At 42.1% G+C, this 21,379-nt stretch overlaps 1 protein-coding gene across 1 annotated transcript; it reads left to right on the plus strand.

Moving 5' to 3' along the window:
* Window positions 1-1,986: 1,986 nt before the first annotated feature.
* SERINC1 (serine incorporator 1) lies at window positions 1,987-20,796 on the plus strand. Its single transcript, XM_075707010.1, has 10 exons — window positions 1,987-2,093; window positions 7,987-8,148; window positions 9,965-10,158; window positions 13,886-13,965; window positions 14,160-14,297; window positions 15,538-15,707; window positions 15,834-15,924; window positions 17,049-17,190; window positions 17,301-17,531; window positions 19,156-20,796. The coding sequence occupies exons 1-10, from the start codon at window positions 2,055-2,057 to the stop codon at window positions 19,292-19,294; spliced, it is 1,386 nt and encodes a 461-aa protein (XP_075563125.1). The 5' UTR covers window positions 1,987-2,054; the 3' UTR covers window positions 19,295-20,796.
* The last annotated feature ends 583 nt before the right edge of the window (window positions 20,797-21,379 follow it).

Raw genomic sequence — 21,379 nt, forward strand, 5'->3', positions numbered from 1 at the left:
GCTCAAATTAGTGCACAAACAAAAGTGATCATTAAGAATTACTATTGCGTATCTACTGGTCGAACTAAAGGGGTTCCAACACTTTTCCCCATCCCCTGCCCTCCCGTTGCCCTTCTGAGGAGACACAGGACGCAGGAGGACCAAATCCTGGTTCACCGCCAGCCCCAGCCTTGTGCTCCTGTGATAGGGAGCAGGAGGGAGCAGCACTTGCTGCCCTCCTGTCCCCACGTCTTTTCTCCTCCTTGCTGCTGCTGCAAGTCCACTTCCATTACCCAGCCTAACATGGGGGAAGGTCCCACAACGCTACAGTGAGTCTTGCGGGGGAAGATGGCTCAGGCTCGGGCTCAGACCGGAGCTCATCCGCGCCTCGACTGCTGTCTCGGTGCAGGACTTAGCGGTGCTTACCAGCAATAGACCAAGGAGAGCCTGGTGGCCACTGGCAAGTAGACTGTTTAGCTATGGAGCAGATGTACCCTTAGCTAACTGTCAATCCCATCTGCCACCCTCAAGTACCTCCACTCTACCAACATTTTTTACTTTTATAAAGACTCTCAAAAGCTTTCTTAACCTTTTGGTAAGGACAAGCATGCCACATTTTATTTCTGTTCAGCATTCAACATCCACTAATTCTGTCCACTTACCTTCCAGACTAATAGCTATAACCATTTTGTTAATTATTCCCATTCCCTTTTTTATCATTGGACAACAATCACAGCCTTAAACCTTCAGGCTGCAGAAGTCCCTTTTTAGCTTTTTCTTTTCATGTTTGATTTTGAAAATAGGATTGCCTTTAAAATCAATTACAAATGATAGATTTAGCAACATTCACAGGTACATCCAACCTGAGCAGTAGCTCAGTATGTAGTAATATAATCACTTCATATGTTAGTAAGAAGGTAAGCTTGTGAGAGTCAAAAATGTTTCTTAATTTGTAGAATTATTTATTGTTTGCTCCATATGAAATGTTCTGCCTCATACTGCTAAGTATTTTATCGAAAAATTCAATTTAATTATTTATCCTTCTGAAGTGCCTACTTTTGGATACTAAACCACATTTGACAAATGAAATGGTTGTATTTTTTTCAGCTGAGACAGTATCCTTGGTATTATTACGTCTGTGTTATTAAAATGTACATTTTCTGTTCCTTGTCAAATTATTTTTATAAAGATTTTTGAGGGATCCTTTTTCTTTTTTGACTGTTTTCTCTTTTGGACTATGTTCATTTTCTACGTAGCACCACCACAACAGCCAGAAGGTCCTGCAGGCTCAACGCTTTTATTAGGACTTCTAAGAGATGCGGTCCCTAATGAGATTTGATGTGGGGAAAAGTGTGTATTGTTTTACATGGTTTTCATGGGATGACACCTACCCTTCAGTATTGCTCCGGTGAGGAGACCACAGCCAGCCAGCTCCAGCCCGTGAGCTCATTTTGGGAGGCGCTGGGGCACACACGGCGAGCAGCGGCAGCTGTTGCAGGGAGGCTGGCCTGTCGCTCCCGGCGACATCTTCCCGCTTTCGGGCACACCCTGGTTTAGGTATGCGCGGGAAGGCAACGAAGCAGCGCAGGCCAACTCTTACGCGCTTATACATCCTTTTAACACATCAGGGGACGTGACCGAAACACGACGGCGACGCAGGCAGCCGCCGTTCCGGGGGACGCCGGGGGCTGCGCGGGGGGCCGCGACCAGCGAGGCCGCCACCGGCCTCGGCCAGCCGCCACCTGCAGCGGTGCGCGGGGCTGGCGGGCCCCGCCTTGCCGCAGCCGGGCCGCGCCGGGCAGGCCGGCGCCTTTTCCCGTCACGGGCCCGGCGACGGCGAACCGGGGCCGGGGCCTGGGCCTGGGCCCGCACTAGGGGCGGGGCCGGCCGCGAGCCCCCGCGGAGCCGCCCGGTCTCCGCCCGCCGCCGCCCCGCCCCCTGCCTCCCTCCGGAAGTGACGTTAGCCGCTGCCGTCCCAGTAGCCGGAAGCGCTGTTGGGAGCAGTAAACAACCCCGTCGAGAGCTCCGCGGCTGCTGCGCTTCCATCTTTGGGGAGCCCGAGCCCGCCGCGGACCATGGGCGGCGTCCTGGGCCTCTGCTCCATGGCGAGCTGGGTAAGGTGGGGGCGGGCGGCGCGGTGGTTCCCTGCCCATCCTTGTCCGTCGCAGGCCCGGAGCCGGCGGCCGGGGCTGCCCCCCCCCCGGCCCGGGCCTCGCCCGGCCTCCCCCCCCCCCCCCGCCCCGGGCCTTTGTCTCCCCGGGGCCGTCTGTGGCGCTGCCTTCCCGCGTCCTCAAGCGCGGGGAGGCTGCAGGCCCCCTCCCCGCTCCCACCCAGGCTTTCTCCGCCCCGAGCAGCCGCCGCCCCCGCCCGCTCCTCCGGGACGGGGCTCGCTCCCCGGCAGGCTGGAGGAGGCGGGCCCTGGGGCGCGCCCCCGCGGTGGTCCCTCCTTCGGGCTGCTTCGGGGGCTCCCCAGGGATCTGCCGAAGCCGTTTCGCTGGGGCGATGGGGAGCTTCGTACTTACTCAGGCAGGCCGGCCTGCTGCGCTGCTGGTCGCTGCTTCATCGGCGTTACGGTGGGGGAGGCATCACTGTGTCCGCTAAAAGTCCCCCTCCCCAAATCCGTAAAGGAGTCAGAATCTAATTAAATGCTTATGAAGTTCGGCGTTTCTTTCGGGAAGAGTAAAAATCGCGTGTTTCCCTGATCCTGATGATTGTATTTAATTCCTCTTTCTTGCGGCTTTGTCTTGAGCAGCTCCACCCTTTGTAGCATCTTTGCCTTACCGAGGCATCGTGTTCTCACTGCACAGTAGTCTGTGGTGATGCGTCGCCACCGTGCTGAGTGTCATCAGGTGATTTAACAGGAAACAATAGTTTGAGATGGTTTTAAAACTGTTAGCACTACGCATAAAAACGTAGAAGTCGGTAGAGATCCTGCATGGCAGCCTCATTCTCAGTTGAGGCATAGTTGTCTTATCCTTAAGTGATACACCTTTCCAAATCTAGTCCCTGCACAAATAGACACAATCAGATGCATTGTGACTCTTTAGACATTTGGGTTAAAAATGCCAGTTGGGTTGTGAAAACCTGAATTTTCCATACCAAATATATTGTACCACACTAGGAGTAAATGAAATTATGTGTATTTAAACAGGAACTCACACCCATAATTTAATGGTCTAACAAAACCTCATACTGAATCAACTCTTGTCTTCTCTGCTATTGATACATATGAACTTTGGTTCCCCTAGTACAGAGTTATATTTAATTAGATGATACTTAACTCCTTACTCTCCTATACAGATTCTATGAAATGATCATAGAAATGGTAAATCTGTATGACCTAAGCTTCCAGGCTGATATGCCTGTAAATAAGTGCTCAGACCACTGGTAATGTCCTGCTAACAAAGTACTGACAGTGTTCATTTTGCTTTAATTAACATTTTAAACACTACTTAATGGATTAGCCAGTTAAGCTTTAATTACTAGGTGAATATAGTTAACTTTAACATTTTTAATTATTGTCAAATATGAAGTGACAGTATAACTATAGGTTTTAATTCAAATACCTGAGTTAATATATACTGCATTTTCAAGTGCATAAACAGCCTTTCTGATAATTGGCTGGTGTTTGTAGTGCATGAAGAATCCCTGTATAATAGCTCTCAGTTTTGAGTGTTCCTGTGCAGAGAAATTCAGCTAATAGTCTTCTAGATAAAATGATTTACAAGAGCATGTAATGTTGATCAAGTCAGATTTATGGTGGGTAACTAACCCCCATCCCTTCCTTTAAAGTGCCCAAGCAAAACAGGTTTGTGTGGGTTTTTTTTTTCTTTTTTTCCCCGGTTGGCTTTCAAGTGTTGATCCCCACCCCACCCCACCCCACCCACCCATGTAAAACCACAGCTAATCGGCACTTAAAGCCTGTATGATAGTTCTTGTAGGAGAAATCTGTCTGTGCTGGTCTCTGAGGATATGTCAGTATAAACTGACTGAAAGAGAATCAAACTGAGGGTGAGGTAGCAGGGAAGGCAGATGTAGTGGAGTTTATGCTAGTGCAGACTGTGCCACGGCCAGGAAAACTACTCGTCTTTTGTCTGGGAAGATGCTGCTGCCGGCGTTGCTTCAGCTGTGTAGCTTCTCTGCAAGGTCCGGTGTTGTGCCGTGCACAGCTGCTCTGGGTAACTGACCTTGGCATCTGGCCGCATACCTTTATTTCTTCTGGATTTTTTTGCGTGGTGTTACTGCTGGTTGTAGCTCTGTCCTACTGTGTGCTGATCAGGCAGTGTTTCAGATTAGCATTTTTAAGAGCAAAGACAAGCCTGTCAGAGATGGGGGTGGGATGGGGGAAGGCCTTAAGAGTGCTGTTGTCTCACCTGATGACCTAGATTGGGTCAGGCAGTGACGTTTTCACTCTGCTGGGTCTTGCCTCTATTGCATTGTTCTCTGAAATAGCTCAGCTGCTGTTTTGCTTGCTTTAATACTCTCTATCAAGGCAAAAATCTTGACTGAATCACTTCCTTTAAGCATATGAGTAGGGATGATGGTGCTAAAACCTGACTGGGCTCAGCAGGGGGCTTAGTGTTTTTGTGAGTACTTAATTCAGTATATAATAACTTAGTCATTACCCCAGTAAGAAGATTGCATTTGATATTAAAAACTTGTTCTGTGTGCATTAGGGGCAGTAACACTTGACTTTAAGTGGTTTTGTGGGGTTTTCTCTCTCTTCCTGTCTCCTGCAATATTCGTCTTGTTATGTGTTCCTCTTGCAATTTCCACTGCCCTAGAGAATGAAGTGACTGGTTTAGCAGGCATGAACTAACTTGTCTGCCCAGCTGGCTGCTCCCGGAATAGGTGAGTGGGTCATCTTTTCTTACTTTGCCTCAGTGAACACCACTGAGCTGCTTTTTCTCAAAAACATGCAGGGATGTGAGTTGGTTGGTAGGTCTAAAAGTTACTGGATGGCAATAGGTTTATGCAGTTGTGGCTTAGTAACTGTTGTCCAAGCTTCTTTAAGAAAGCAAGCTCAAAACTAATTGCAGAGTAACTCTTTTGTCTAAGCTTGACTAAACTGGGCTTTGTCCGGGGAGTTAATATTAAGCTTTGATATGTGTAGTAGTATCTTACTGTTTGTACTGTAGGTTGTGTGGGGTTTTTTTTTTTTTTGGTAGGAGGCATGCTCTGAATTTAGGAAGAAAGTGACAGAAACTGTCCTTGTCTCTGCTGATAAACTCAATTCCATGGGCCAGATGTGCTTTGCTCTCTGTTCTTTTCAAAGTCTGTTACTTGTTAGAAGTGTTTTTGCCAATAGTACAATAATATTATTTTATTGGAATGGTATGTATATTTTTCTGTCTTGCTAAAAGAAAGAGGGACTTGGACTGTAATGTGATTCCTTGTAGAAGTTGCTGACTTGTATAAATAGTATCAATAGGTCTCTTGTTCAGAGATGTGCATGATCACAGCTTGTAAGGATGAGCTGTTTGGGGGCAAACTGTTTTAAAAGCTGGTGTTGGAGCTCAGGCACTTAACTGACGTATATTGCCTCGCTTGAAGAACATTGTTTCCCAGTGAGGGGAAGACATCTTTATTTCAGCCACTGCATGCCTCCCCTGTCTTTCAAAACATGCATTCCTCTGTGTTCCTGTTGATGCACTTAGGGGGAAGCTGCTTGAATTACTTAGGTATTTAACAAACAATTTAACACTGGGATTCTCCAGACAAGTGACTTTTATGCCAGACAGTCCCTTGCACCAAATTTTCTGCAGCAGGTGAGCCTAGGTTTGTATTCTACTCAGCCAAATTTAACCTTTTGTTCAACAGTATCTTTCAAAATACTAATGTAGACAGAATTAGTTCAAGAAAGTAATTTTTTGAACAGAGAATAGAAATATTCTTCACTAGAAAGGCTATATTTGTGTGTGTGGAGGAAATACTGTTACAAATTAGTACTATAAAACCCTGATGCATCCTAAGCCAATATTTGCCATACATTTCCTGCTTACTAAGCACGGATGCCCCTAGTGTAGTTGCTTGCAGTCATAGAACAGCCTCGAAGGGTCGTCTGGTCCAGCCCCTTGTATGAAAGGGAGCCTCGATGAGATGATCTAGCACCCTGTCCAGTCACGCCTTGAAAACCTCCAGTGATGGGGGTTCTACCACGTCCCTGGGGAGCTTGTTGCAGTGACTGTTCTCACTGTAAAAAAAATTCTTTCTTATATCGAGATGAAACCTTTCCAGGAATCACCACCTTCATATTCTTTGTGCTGTGATGATGCTACTGGGTGGAGGAGGAGGAGGTGGTAAAAAGGGGCAATATAATGTCTTTTACGTACTGAAATAGTTACATTGAGAATCTACCTAGTTTTACTTTTTTAGCAAGCCAAATTTGATAGTGAAGTTTGACTTAAAAATGATTCTGTGGCATAGTGGGGTGAAACTTCTTGGCTCCTCCATCCTTGGAAGGGAACACAAGTACAAAAAGAATACAAGGAAATGATTTAAAAGACCCAGTTTGTGGGTCCGGTGTGTGGGTCTGGTTGAACCTGTAAGAACAATTAATCTGAGCTGTTTCCTGAGGGCTTCTCAGGAGGCTGCCGAGAGTGTTGTGGCAGTCTGTCTGCTCTTCCCTGCAAGCCCTGGGGCCTTCCCCATAGTGGCAGACTGCTGGCATTTTTTTTTTGTCATATGACTAAACTTTTAACAACTTTCTGACACACGCCAGTCCTATTGGATGATTGACGTACACTGGTCACGTGGCTGTGTAACTAGTCATGTGACTGGGTGTCTTTATTGCCATGATTGAGACCTGTGGCTTTTGTCACATGGTGGAGGTGTCCCTGCGTGTGTGCTGGGGCAGAGGCTGGGTTTTACGGCCGTTCGATATCTTTGTCAGAGGTTGCATGGTCTTACAGCTTGGATAGGGCAGCACTTGCTTGGTGACTTTATGTTAGCTGAAAAATATGTGGCCTCCAAAACTTAACTGCTCACTGGGGTTTCCCTTGTCTTCCAGGCAAAATAATTTTAAAACTTTCAAAATATTTTGGGCTTTTTTTTTATTGTACCTTTTTCCTCTTTTGGCTTATGTTTACTTGTGGAACTTTGCCCTTCTTTCGCTTCCTGAATTGTCACTCAGCAAGTGGCAGAAAATTGCAAAGGGGTGAATATGTTTTCTCTCCCCCCGCTGCCCCCCCCCCCCCCCCCCCCCCAGTGAAATAGCATTATCTGCTCCCTTTCCTTCTTCCCACAGTTTTCTGTTTAAGAATTAAATACAGATAAATTTTGTCCAATTTTTTCCCTCGTACTATTACAACTGTACAGCATTCCTATCCACTATTGCTGTTGGTATTTGGTGCAATGATAATATGAGTACCGTGTGTTTACTTTGTTCTTGTGGTTTTGTAACTTTTACATTGCTCAAGTTAGTTTTGTCAGGTAACAGAATTTTGTGATATGTGAGTAGCTGCTAAATATGCAATAATTAGCAACCTCAGCTTTCGGCTGCTTTACCTATTGTTTGTGCTCCAGTAATGTTTATGGCCCCAGTGAGGATGGTGGCCCAACTCTGCCAGATGGCTGAAAGTGTACCTAGATGGCAGTTGTGCTCAATTTTTTTTTTCTGCTGTGTATTTGTTTAATCTCTGCAGCTGTGGAAGGGATGGTGTAGTTTTTAACTAAAAGCAATCCTTGCATCTCATTTAGCTGAAACGAAATAAAATCCAAGAGAACAAATGAGCCTGAATCCAGTCTTTATTTCCTCTGAATAGATAAATGATTACTTTTGACATAGCACTAATTTCACTATACAGTGGTGCATTAGGAGGTGCTGCCAAGATTGTTAGGGGGCTCTGTAATGTGTTGCAGCGATTTAGTCTACACTAGTGATGAGATGCATAAGATGAGTCATTTTCCATTGTAACTTCTGATGATCCACATAGCCTGATTAAATATTGAAATCTAGCAATGCAAAACTTCTTAAAGAATTTGTTTTATGTTCTGTCTCTCTGTCAGATACCGTGCTTATGTGGAAGTGCCCCGTGCCTGCTCTGCCGATGCTGCCCCAGTGGAAACAACTCCACCATCACTCGGCTGATCTATGCGTTCTTTTTACTTCTTGGCGTGAGTGTTGCCTGTGTGATGTTAATACCAGGCATGGAAGAACAGCTGAAGAAGGTCAGGTTACTACTTTGCTAACATGTTTGGTAGAAATGTCATGGGTAATGGTAAATGACATCTTGAAAGCACGGGTTTTATTTGGAAATTGCGCTGCTGCCTGTGTTTCACAGTCACCATTAATTTGATTGTAGATCAAATAAACAAAGAACTTGTAGGACAATCGCTGCATAGATGAAAAGCACTACTTAGAAATACTTAGAAAAAACTCTAATAGCTCAGAGGAGAAAAAAAATCTTGTATCAAACAAGAAAATGTAATTTATGTATGTAGAGTTTTAAACTATATATTATTGAGTGGTCGTGGCCCTTGATTGCTTTTGATTGCTGTTAATAAAAGAAAAAACAAGCAAAGTCTAAGATGTCTTCTAGTTTCATTGTGCTGTATTAGTTAAAATTCTATTTTAAAGTCTGCAAATGCATAACAAAAATATTTTTCACTAATTATAGTAGCATATTTTTCACTAAGGAAATTAGGAAGTGCTTATAGGATTTTACAGTTTATTACTTATATGAAGATATGATAGTGCATGTAAAATTACAGAGTGATAATTTGAGTTATGGGAGAACTTAAGAGGTTCACTGAACTTGGGTTGCATGTGCTTTGGTTCTGTTAGTCTTCGTTTTGCTGTCTTTAATTTTTTTTCTAGTAGATAGTAACTTGTTAGGCATGCTTTTCATTTTCTTCCCCCCAAATGATTAATCTGTAAATGTTTATTTCGGTGTGGTACAGTAACCACATAAGAGCTTCAGTGAGATCTATGTTAGTCACCTAGGAAAGAAAATTATAGCATTCTGGAGTATGATTTGACTTCAGAAACATGTTGCTCGTGTGCTGGTAGTGACTGGAAAGGATATTGGACCTGCTGGAGCGGGTCCAGAAGAGGGCCACAAAAATGATCTGAGGGCTGGAGCAGCTCTCCTACAAGGACAGGCTGAGAGAGTTGGGGTTGTTCATCCTGGAGAAGAGAAGGCTGCGAGGAGACCTTATTGCGGCCTTCCAGTACTTAAAGGGGGCCTACAGGAAAGATGGGGACAATCTTTTTAGCAAGGCCTGTTGTGACAGGACAAGGAATAATGGATTTAAACTAAAGAAGAATAGATTTAGACTAGACATAAGAAAGAAATTTTTTACAATGAGGGTGGTGAAGCACTGGAACAGGTTGCCCAGAGAGGTAGTGGAGGCCCCATCCCTGGCAACATTGAAGGTCAGGTTGGACGGGGCTCTGAGCAACCTGATGTGGTTAAAGCTGTCCCTGCTCACTGCAGGGGGGTTGGGCTAGGTGACCTCTAAATGTCCCTTCCAACCCAAAGCATTCTGTGATTCTATGATTCTCAGCTATTTCATATGGAAGTTATAGATACTTCTAACTGATGGTGATGTTACTTTTTAGAGGGAGGCTGTTTCTGTTTTAAAGAAATGTCAGCAGGCTGCCTTCTCCTAGCTATATCATGAACCTGATAGTAACTGTCAAGTCAAATTCACTAAATCCCAGATCTTTTATTTATCTCCTGATTCAGATCAACAAGCGAAAACTGCTTTTCTTTGGGAAGTTCTGAAATCCCACTGTTAATAAGGTTTATTTTTGGCTTTGTTTAGAATTTGTCTATGTGGGATTTTTTTTTTCCTTGAATGTGTTTAATATTCTGATTGGACTGTATCTAACAGTACAGCCCTTCAGTATCATATTTTCTAGCAATGTTAATAGTTGCATAATGTTACAATATTAATGAATTGTGTATTAATAAATTGCTAATACATGTTTACTCACAGAAGGCCTTTTACAGATCACTGAATTATCTTGTATATATCACAGATTCCTGGATTTTGTGACGGAGGGATGGGAACAACTATTCCTGGTGTGCATGGCCATGTGAATTGTGATGTACTAGTTGGTTACAAAGCTGTGTACCGTGTGTGCTTTGGTATGGCCATGTTCTTCCTTCTATTCTCCTTATTGATGATTAAAGTGAAGAGCAGCAATGACCCAAGAGCAGCGGTGCACAATGGGTAAGATACTGAAATGAGAACTGAGATGGGCAGTGTTTGCACATATGAGATACAGCTACTGTGAAAATAAAGCCTGTGGCTGAGCATGCTGGTCAAATTTAGTGTTCTACAAGCAAAGAATTTTATAGTAGCTAGAGGAGTGTTGTTGCAGTAGAGGGCATTCAAAGTTATTAGAGTTCTTAGACATGGCGCATTAATTTTTTGTGAGAGGAAAAGATACACATAGCTGTCACTTTTCAGAGCCTGAACTGTGACAATGGATAATCTGCTCAGAGGTTTCCCAAGATTAGAGACAAAATTCAGAGATGAATAATGGTACTAAGTTTCATTCCACTGAGATTTTTTTCAACAAATAGAAAGATTAAAAAGCCTCATCTGTCATCTAGGAATTACATTCCTCTTAACTTTGATGTTTGTAAGGGCTTGCTCTTTTCCAAATGGTTTTATTTTAAAGATTGTAAAGGTTCCATATATCTATATAGATATATAAAATATCTCTTCCTCCTCTGCTATCTTTTCTTCAGGCTCCCCTCTGCATAAAGAAGAGTTATGTATTTAGTAAAGTGAGTTATGTATTTAGTTTCTGAGCTTCCCAGTAAATTTTTCTTTTGTGTTTCATTATAGTTAGGATTATCAGTTGGAAGATAATAGTGGAATTTCAGCTTGGGTTGACACAAGTGGTAGTTTTCATCCAGGCTCAGCCTATGTGTAATGTAGCTTCTTAAACTAATGAGATGTAAATATTTGTAATAAGGCATGGCACTAAAAAGCATAAAACCATTTATGATGTCTAGTCTTGGTGGTCACACTGATTGCTTAGACTGCTACTTTTTCAAGATGATTATATTTAACAGAAGCTATGAACAGCTAAGCCATAAAAATGAAGAAGTTGTTTTATTTTGGATTCAGTATAATGAGATTAAACATTTCTAGCATAAAATGAGAAAAAAACTTCAAATGCCTTCTGTAGGGGAAAAGAAAATAATTAAGACTGAGCAGAATATTGCTTTGTTTACTTCTGTTGTTTGTTTTGGTCTAAAGAAAAAGAGGCCAGGGGCAGTATTAAGATGTGTTAGCAGCAGTAACTCAGTTCAGCCTTTCCTCCTCCCTGCTTTGTTCAGGAGAGTATACTTGTTACAAGTGAGAAGGTAGTTCAGGTACATTCTATATCCAGACTTTGTGTTTCACTGTAATAAAAAGACACCTTTTACATGATGTGGAATCTTTTTACCTAAAACAGCTTCTTAAGTGTTTGGAATCTTCTTGATACTCTCATCTGGAGTACAAATTTTGGTACTATTTATGCAACCCATAGCATTTTACTCTTCTTAGCCAATCTAGTGTCAGCACTATGATAAAAGGAAAAATGATACTCTAGTAAAATATTTAATAATGTTACTTCCAACATTTCTGCAATAACTAGTTGTTTCAATAGTATGCATTACAGGTAGCATTATGAAAACCATGGCTTTTGATTTTTGAAATTGTATGTATCTTTGGTAATACTTTGCAATGTAATCTTTCTGTCAGTGATTTGAAATATTCGGGATATTAGGTTTTGCCATGCATGTGTGCTAACTCTTTCATACTTGCATGCAAGTTAAGCCCAGTAATGTGGTCCAGTGCCAATGTTCACCTTTGCTTTTGTAACAGCAGTCAGAACTTTTTCTTGCCTCAGGTTAATAATAATAATAGTAATAGGAAAAAAAATCAGTTCTAATGCATTCACAGGACTGTTGCTGGCTTGCGCAGAATGCATAAGAACTGGAGGTGTGATTTCAGATGACTGTTTTCGGTGGTCACGCACATTATATGGGTAGAGTGTTAAGATCCCTTAAAGTCTGGATTCAGAGATGAAATTTATACCAACTTCAGCCTGTTCTTATTTCTATAATTGAGAATGACATTGATTTTAAAAAAAATAAAATTCTACATGTGGATTCAAAAACTAGTTTTAGTGGGGTATGTATTACACCGTAAATGTTGTAAGTTCAGCTTTCAGACTGGGTTTAGTCACTTCTCTATATCCCAGTGAAATAATCAATTTTCCCCATATTCTGCACTTCTGTCTTCTCACATAGTTCCTCTCCACACAACTGGAATTTATTGCTCTGGTCACCATCACCTGATTGTAACAGTCAGAAGGAGAGATTAAACTTGTTCAAAGTACGGGGAAAAAATGGGAAGGGATAGAAGATTTGAACTGTGCAAGTGTTTGACATTGTGGGGGTGTGGTACATCTCTTTGTGCTATATTCAGTTGTGAAGTACATGTAGATGGTACTGTGCCTATATTTGGAGCTGCCTCTTATTGTGATAAATAAAAATAGTCTTACAGTTTTGTTGGCATAACTTTTTGATTTGAAGTTCCCTATGGAGTGTATGTTTGTACACAGTCTGTATTTGGGGTGAGTTTGGTGACCCTTTGGTGGAAGGTATTTCCTTCTCTGCTTTCTAGGAAACATATGCACTCACAGACAAACAAAACAGATCAGATCTTTTACTGGAAAAAAAATCCAATGCTACTGCACTGGAACAGGGACTTAAAATTTGATTGTGTCCTTTCTGTGAAGGATAAACCCTTTGCTTTTGTTTTGATAAATCCTCATCAGATGTAGGCCTAAAGAGTCTGAAGTTAGGTGGGAAGAATCCAGGCTTTTGTACATCTCTCTCGTAGGAAATGAATTGAGACTGGTAGGGAACTCCAGCATAATGTTTTCTGTCCATTGTAGGCACCAGCCAGATCTTCTGCCTTTTTGGTTTTGATATTAAAACCAAGTAGGGACTCTTTAAACCCATTTTTCTGATATGCAGGCAGTTCAATAATCTCACTGCTCTACTTAAAAACCTTCTTTAAAAAAACCTCAAACCTCACAATTTGTAATACATGAGTGAGGTATCTCTGGGAAATGTGTCAAACTCTGTGTCAGTCTAGCACAGTTTAAGTATAATTTTCTGGAGAACAAAAATCTTGGGCAGATAAAATAAGATCTTTATTGTCCTGGTTTCGGCTGGGATAGAGTTAATTAATTTTCTTCCTAGTAGCAGGCATAGTGCTGTGTTTTGGATTTGGTAGGAGAATAATATTGATAACACACTGATGTTTTAGTTGTTGCTAAGTACTGCTTAAGCTAGTCAAGGACTCTTCAGCTTGCCATGCTCTGCCAGGTGCACAAGAAACTGGGAGGGGGCACAGCCAGAATAGTTGATCCAAACTGACCAAAGGGCTATTCCATACCATATGACGTCATGCTCAGTATATAAGCTGGGGGGGGTTGGCCAGGGGCAGCAACTGTTGCTCGGGGACTGGCTGGGTATCGGTCAGCAGGTGGTGAGCTGGTGCATCACTTGATATCCCCCCCTCCTTGTTTTTTGTTTCTTTCTCTCATTGTTCTCCTTTTCATTGCAATTTTTTTAATTACTATTATTGTTATTACTTTATTTCAGTTATTAAACTGTTCTTATCTCAACCCACGAGTTTTCTTACGTTTACCCTTCCAACTGTCTCCCCCATCCCACTGGGAGGGAGGGTGAGCGAGCGGCTGTGTGGTGCTTGGTTGCCGACAGGGACTAAACCACAACATTTACCCTACTTCAGAAGAAACGAATTATTCAAGTGAATTAAAAACCAGCTCTTAAGGATGTGCACTTTGTGTACTTTCAATTTTTTGTGAATTAGATCAGACTTGAGCAGTTGCCTGACACTTTTTTTTTTAATTTCCCTTTAGATTTTGGTTCTTTAAATTTGCAACAGCACTTGCAATTAGTGTTGGAGCTTTCTTCATACCAGAGGGACCATTTACAACTGGTAAGGGAATATTGTCTTCCACTGTATCACGGTGCAATCATAACTGGTTTTAAAACAAAACGAAGTGCATGCTGATGTCTTGGAGTTTTAATTGTAGCTGTGTAACTATAGCACTTTTCTGTGTTTAGGGACATTAATACAGGGTGGTAAATTATCTGTGGTTCTGAACTAGTTTTGTTTTATTTCTGTTCTAGTGTGGTTTTATGTAGGTATGGCTGGAGCATTCTGCTTTATTCTTATTCAGCTGGTCTTGCTTATTGACTTTGCCCACTCCTGGAATGAATCTTGGGTTGAAAAAATGGAGGAAGGAAACTCAAGATGCTGGTATGCAGGTAAAGGACTGTACTACAATCAAGTTTTAAATTTCATTGTGCATTATGTTAAATAAATTATTCAGTGAGTAGTGCATTTTACTGGAGCGCAGAAGGGCTGCTTTGTGCATAAATATAATTTTCTCAGATAGTGTAGTTCAGCTCCGTTGTCTTGCTGTCCTTTTGATTGTCAGGTTAAATAAGGAGGGGGGACACAACAGGGAGAGGCGCAGCAGCCTGTGAGTAATAAGTTCTAATCCCTGGGAGCAGGGCATCATTTCATGATAGCAGAGAAGTGGTATTTGTATGTTTTGGGTTTTTTGTTTTTTTTTTAAGCCACAGGTTTTCTTGTACCTTAGCACTGATTAAAAACAAATTAGCCTGTTACTGTTTCATGTTGAGCATAAGCATCTCAAATAATTGTTCTTGGTTTCTGTCTGCTGGTTGGTCATTCTTTGAAGGTATATGCTGAGTGAAAGCCCAGGATAGTGAAGGAGAGTCCAAGTCATCTCACTGGAGAAACGATACATTAATTTTAATAAAGCATTTTGGATGTGATAATTTAGGTGTTTTAAAAGACAGCACAGCCCGTCTTCGTGAATGGCCAATTCACTCTTTAATGTTTTTAATAAGGTAGAATTTGGAAATAAGATTTTGTTTTTCCTTCTATTGGAGAAGTAGTTCTTCAGTTCCTTTTTTTAAGCTTTTAGCCAAAGTGTATGTAGTATAACTGTATTCCTTCTTACTTGCTCTTCTTGGTTGCTGTTAGAGCACTGGAGAATGCAGGGGAGGTTTAGATTGGATATTAGGAAAAATTTCTTCACGGAAAGGGTAGTCAAGCATTGGAACAGGCTGCCCAGAGAGGTGGTGGAGTCACCATCCCTGGAAGCGTTCAAAAAACGGGTAGACGTGGCATTTCGGGATATGGTTTAGTCTAGTCTACCCTTGATTGGTTTAGTGTGGACTTGGTAGTGTAGGTTAATGGTTGGACTGGATGATCTTAAAGGTCTTTTCCAATCTAAACGATTCTATGATTCTGTGATTCTAAGTATGGCTTCCGGCTTCCCATTTATTGTGTTCTTTCTTTTTAACACCTCAGAGTATTGAGAAGAACTTATTTCCTTTATATTTCAGTGCCCAGAGCTGCTCTCTAATAGTCATTGTCTACCATATCCAAAACCTGATAATCATGCAGTATTATTTCAATTATAATACTCTCCATTATTAACCAATTTAACTCTGATTTTGTCTCTCTTCACAGCTCTGCTGTCAGCTACAGCTGTCAATTATCTGCTGTCTCTAGTAGCTATTGTCTTGTTTTACGTTTATTACACTCATCCAGAAGGTTGTTCTGAAAACAAGGCATTCATCAGTGTTAATATGCTGCTGTGTATTGGTGCTTCTGTAATGTCAATTCTGCCGAGGATTCAGGTACAGTTTTAATTCCTTAAACCTTTTAGTGTTTTTTTTGTGTTACCAGTCCCAGAAACCTATAATATAATTGTGTCCAAGATGCTTAATTGCCTAACTTTGCTGTTTCCCAACTATTTTGTATAGGAATCTCAGCCAAGATCTGGTTTGCTGCAGTCTTCTGTGATTACAATTTATACAATGTATTTGACTTGGTCGGCTATGACCAATGAACCAGGTAAGTGTAGTAGCAATATATGGCTTTTTGGGTAACCAGTTCAGCAGTAAATTCTATCTTCACCTTTTTGCAAGGCAATATTAGAATGGGGTGCATAATGTATGCAGGTTAGAGGCAGAACTCATTAGTTTGTGTTCCTCACCCCCCACCCCCCCCACCCCCCAATTTTCTGTAATAATACTGAAGAAAGAGTTCTTCCAAAGATAACGTGTTTTTCACTGGCTCTTATGTTTATCATATGGAAGAATTTCTACCTATCGTTGGCAAGATTGCAGTATTCCAAAGCTTAGATTTTGCAGATTATCACAACTCTTCCAAGGTGTCTGGAAGGTTCATCTCCCTACCAAGTTTCAAGTTTCTTACCTGGTGACTGAGATGCTACTGATTATATTTTTCCAAACTGAGGATTTAAAAAAAAGTATTAATATTTTCAATGTTTCTTGTGTCTGAAAACAGCTGAGCATCTCTTTAAAAAAAAAAAAATCAGAGAATCTGGTGATTAAACTGCCAAATATTGATTTTGGTGTATTTAATTTGGTCTGTGGCCCTTTTATCTTCATTATGGACAATCTTCTGTGTAACAGCATACATATGAGTCATATCTAATTCCTGCAGTGTAATTATGGGGAATAAGGTTGTCTGCTACTTTCAGCTGTTTCATCTGTGTTATCTGTGGATGCTGTGGGTTGGGAACTGTTGATAATAGGAAACTGACTTTGTAGCATCTTTTCCAACTCTGAGATGACTCTGGTACCCCATCTATAGAATATATGTTTGTCAAACTTGTTTCCTAGTGGTAGAATTTCTAAAGCTTAATATGCAGGACATTTTTATTTTCTTGCATCTAATTATGTGAGATGGAACAGTAAAGCAGTTGATGCATATCTTATATAAAGTTTTAAAATCCTTTTATCTGCTCAGAGACCGATTTTTATGCCACATACTGTCATTTGCCTGCTTTAGAGACACTAAATAGGCTAAAATTAGATTAAAAGCTTCTTTACTTCAAGACTGTCACAGTCACAAAGTTCTTTTCTATTACTGTGCGTTCAGTGTGGAAACGCACTATTAAATATCTGTTCTGTTCTTGGTTTATGTAAGTTCTAATCTAATTTCCCCCACAGATAGACGCTGTAACCCAAGTTTGCTGAGCATCATTGGTTACAACAGCACCACCATTCCAACCCAAGGTCAGGTCGTTCAGTGGTGGGATGCACAAGGAATTGTAGGACTGGTTTTGTTTTTGCTGTGTGTTCTCTATTCAAGGTAAGATTCCTGTAAAAAAAATTCCTATTAACTTTTACTACTTCTCATTGTCAGATACTGAATTGTATTTCTTTGGGTAACTGTTCTGTGTCCTTTCCTGTCAAATACAGCATCCGAACATCCAACAACAGCCAAGTTAACAAGCTGATGCTGACCAGTGATGAATCGACACTGATAGAGGATGGAATGCCCAGGAGTGACGGCTCCCTTGATGATGGAGATGATGTTCACCGAGCCATAGATAATGAGAGGGATGGAGTTACTTACAGTTACTCCTTCTTTCATTTCATGCTTTTCCTGGCATCGCTGTATATCATGATGACGCTTACCAACTGGTACAGGTATTTACATTTGATAAAATATTGTGCTAATAACGAGCATACAAGATGCTATCTTTTGCTGGACAAGGAGGTATAAGTTGTGTGCTGTGAGGAATGTCGGCCTTGAATGGGACTTCTCAGGGGAAGTATACTGTTTGGCTCAAATACAATTCATTTAATATAGATCAGTCTTGTTCACAAGTGCCTGTTGTATTTTCTAGGATAATTCTCATGATCTATTGGACTGCTAAAATATGTCCTGCTGAAATGAACAGGATAGAGTCTTAAGTTCTATAATAACTAAATATAAGTAAACACCAGGCCCATGTCTGGTACAGAGAGCTGGAAAAAGGAGAGATAGGACATGTTGTATCAGCAGGTTGAGGGAGAGCTGATCCTTCCTGTCTACTTGGCACTGGTGACACCATACCTGGAGTGCTGGGTCCAGTTCTGGGCTCCCCAGTACAAGAGAGACATGGACATACTGGAGAGAGTCCAGCAAAGGGCCACAAAGATGATAACGGGACTGGAGCATCTGTCAGATGAGGAGAGGCTGAGAGAGCTGGGACTGGTCAGCCTAGGGAAGAGAAGGCTCTTGGGAAGCTTATCAGTGTGCACAAATACTTGAAGGGAGGGTGCAAAGAGGACAGAGCCAGGGTCTGTTCAGTGGTTTCCAGTGACAGGAGCAGAGGCAATCGGCACAAACTGAAACACAGGAGGTTCCCTCTGAACATCAGGAAATGTGTTTTCATTGAAAGGCTGACTAAGCACTGGCACAGGTTGCCCAGGGAGGTGCTGGAGTCTCCATCCTTGGAGATACTCAGAAGTTGTCCAGGCATGGTCCTGGCTCTAGGGGAGCTGGGCAAGATGACCTTCAGAGGTCCCCTCCGACCTCAGCTATTCTGTGATTGGGGTCTGGTGGAAGGAAATCAGGTCGTCTGCTCCCTGAAAAAATCCTCACAATAAAATAGTCCTCTGATGTGTGAATTGTCATTATGTTAACAGCTTGAGCAGATGTTTTTCAGAATTTAAAAATATCAATCATGGTCTCTAATTGTTAAAGGGCAATTTGTATCAAAATAGCAACACTAGAAAGGTGTTTTCTTGAAAAGTAACTCCTAATAGATAGTCCTGCTGTGGATTTGATTTGTGGGCCCTACTTGGGTCAGTATGACATCAAGATTATTAATTCTTCTAGGTGTTGTCTTTTGGCAAGGTAAAATGCATTATTTGTATTTATAAATACTATCCATTTCCTGCCTTTCCACAGATTTGCTTAGAGATTCCTTGTAATTATTTCTGTTTCTTGACAGCTTCTCTTACTAAATATTTTCTGTGCTGCTGTTGCTTTCCACCTTCCTGTGACACCAGCTTACAAATGGTGTTCTTGCACAGATTGGTGTGAACTGCCTGGAAGAAGGCTAGAGGGGTGTCCTTTGCGGGGGGGGGGGGCCCAGAGGGGTGTCCTTTGCGGGGGGGGGGGCCCAGAGGGGTGTCCTTTGCGGTGTGGAGCTGAAGTGAAAACAATCTACTGTGAAAACAGTGTTGAAGAGTGCTTACTACACAAGTATGTCATCTTGAAACAGAAGTTGCAAATTACTGTGTGGGTTTTTTTTCTTTTTTTCCCCTTTTCCTTCTTTTGCAGTCCGGATTCTTCTTATGAGACAATGACCAGCAAATGGCCGTCTGTCTGGGTGAAGATATCTTCCAGCTGGATTGGCATCGTGCTGTACGTGTGGACTCTGGTTGCTCCGCTGGTCCTTACAAACCGTGACTTTGACTAAGCTGCGCTGCTCTCTAGGGAGGTTGTGCTAGCTTCACCGCGTCTGAAACAAAACAGTATTCCAGATAATAGTGCAGTTGTAAATACGTGTGTGCACATGCACGCACATGTGCGTGTGCTGTCCATGTAGTATACCCTGCTTTATTCTGCATGATTACCTTGAATCATGTCTTTTGTCATTTCACTAAATGAGTTTTTCTAGTTGAGCTCAGTGACAATTGCTGTAATGGTGGTTTTCATAGGATTACTCTTCGATTGAGTGCTTCGGGAGCATTAGATGTAAGATCAAGACCTTTTGGAGGTAGGGTTTTTTTTCCTCCCCTCAATTGCACTAAGTAGTTGTAGGAAAAAAGATGCAAGTGTAATTAGGGTAAGAAAACAGTATTAGATCAGGCTTTGCAAGCAAAGGAGGGGCTGCCTTTGATCCCTGTTGCCTTGATTCCAAAGTCAGTCTTGGGTGAGCGTATTTCCGACTCAAAGCCGTGCATGTTGGAGTTCACTGGACATCTTGCGGCACGCTGGCACTAACGGCCTGACCTTTCCCGTACCGAGGCCAGCGGTACCTTTAGCGCGGATGTTCAGCGGGGAAACTGGCACTGGAAGCTGCAGAGGAGCTGCTGTCCTCCCTGGTGCCGTTGGGTCCCGTGTGTCCTACGGCAGGCAGGAGGACAGACGCCCTGGGGAAAAACATCCTGGTATCGGATGCTCAAAGCATGTTTTTAAGGCACCTGTTGACAATGTGTGTCTATGTATTATATTTTTTTTAAAAAGTAGTTTAAATGGGATAGTTGTGCTGTAATTTATTGCTGTCGTGTGTGCCACTTTCTTGGCTAAGCTACAATCATGGAGTTTGCAAGGAGCTGGGTGGTGAAAACTGTGTAAGCCCTTTTAGAGGAATTTTTTGAGTATTGTGGTTAAAGTGGAGGAAAAGGAGCACTGAAATGACAGTAACTAAAGGAGGCTTGCAGTAACTGAGGCTGCAACGGAAGTGTTATTAATATACTTGGAGCTCTAAATTTTGAAATCTTTTAATGTATTGGGTATTTTGCTTGTTGTCCATTGCCAGAGATGGACCTGAGCCTAGAGTCTCAATCTAGGCATGAGGTAAGACATTATCTGTTTGATTAAAACACTGTATAGTTCCTGTGCAGTTATGAAATCTTGAATGCTTTTGTGCTTGCTGCTTTGTAATTGAAGTATGTAAGCTGCATTATTTACCTCTGTTACTTACTACAACTCGAGACCAGAGCAGCCTGACTGGAAGTGACCCTGGAGCCTTCAGCAGATGTCATGCTGATCTGTTACCATGGTGTTTATACAGTTACTTCCTCTTGCTAATTATCCTCTGAGCTTTTATTTTAGTTCTGCACCTAAACACTAACATTTACTGCAGAAGTCTGATGTGTTGGTCAAACCCGAGATAGTAGTGGAAGGATTAGTAACAGCTTGTAATAACTTGGATTATGTTGTTACCTTATTAATAAATACATTTGGATGAAGATGCCCAGTGACTTTTGATGTCTCATACTGCTGCCAGCTGTGGATAGTGTAAGGTGTTATGTTGTATTCTGATCCTCTGTTCCTGGGATGGTTTATGGCACTTCTCATCTGAGAGGTAACAGTAGGGCAGTTCTGGCTCTTTGGGGGATCACATGTAATCCCTGCCTGAAGCCTTGTGCCAGTTGTTCTCTCTGCGCCCTTTGCATCCACCTCTCTGAAAGCACAAACGTGCTTCATGCCTGTGACTGCTGCATTGTATCGCGCACCTCAACACCAGTTCTAATACAGCAGTTCCTGAGTCCTGTAACAAATCACTACTTACACATGAACAGGCACCTGTGTCTGTGGGTTCAGCTCCTTGCACAAGTGGCTAGACTACTCCTTTTAAAAAAAACAAAGGGGGAAACTGAGTGCAGTGCCAGAATTGTGGAAGTTACTAAACTCCGCTTTCTCCCTTCACTGGAACATCTTACACACTGGAGCCTCTCAACACTTTCTACCCATCTGCAGCTTTGAGGGCAGAGAGGGAGCAAAACTTTTCAGTTATGATTCATTTTACTGTTTATATTAAATCAGGAGCTCAGGG

Source organism: Pelecanus crispus, chromosome 3 (assembly GCF_030463565.1).
Source record: "Pelecanus crispus isolate bPelCri1 chromosome 3, bPelCri1.pri, whole genome shotgun sequence".
NCBI classification, from domain to species: Eukaryota; Metazoa; Chordata; class Aves; order Pelecaniformes; family Pelecanidae; genus Pelecanus; species Pelecanus crispus.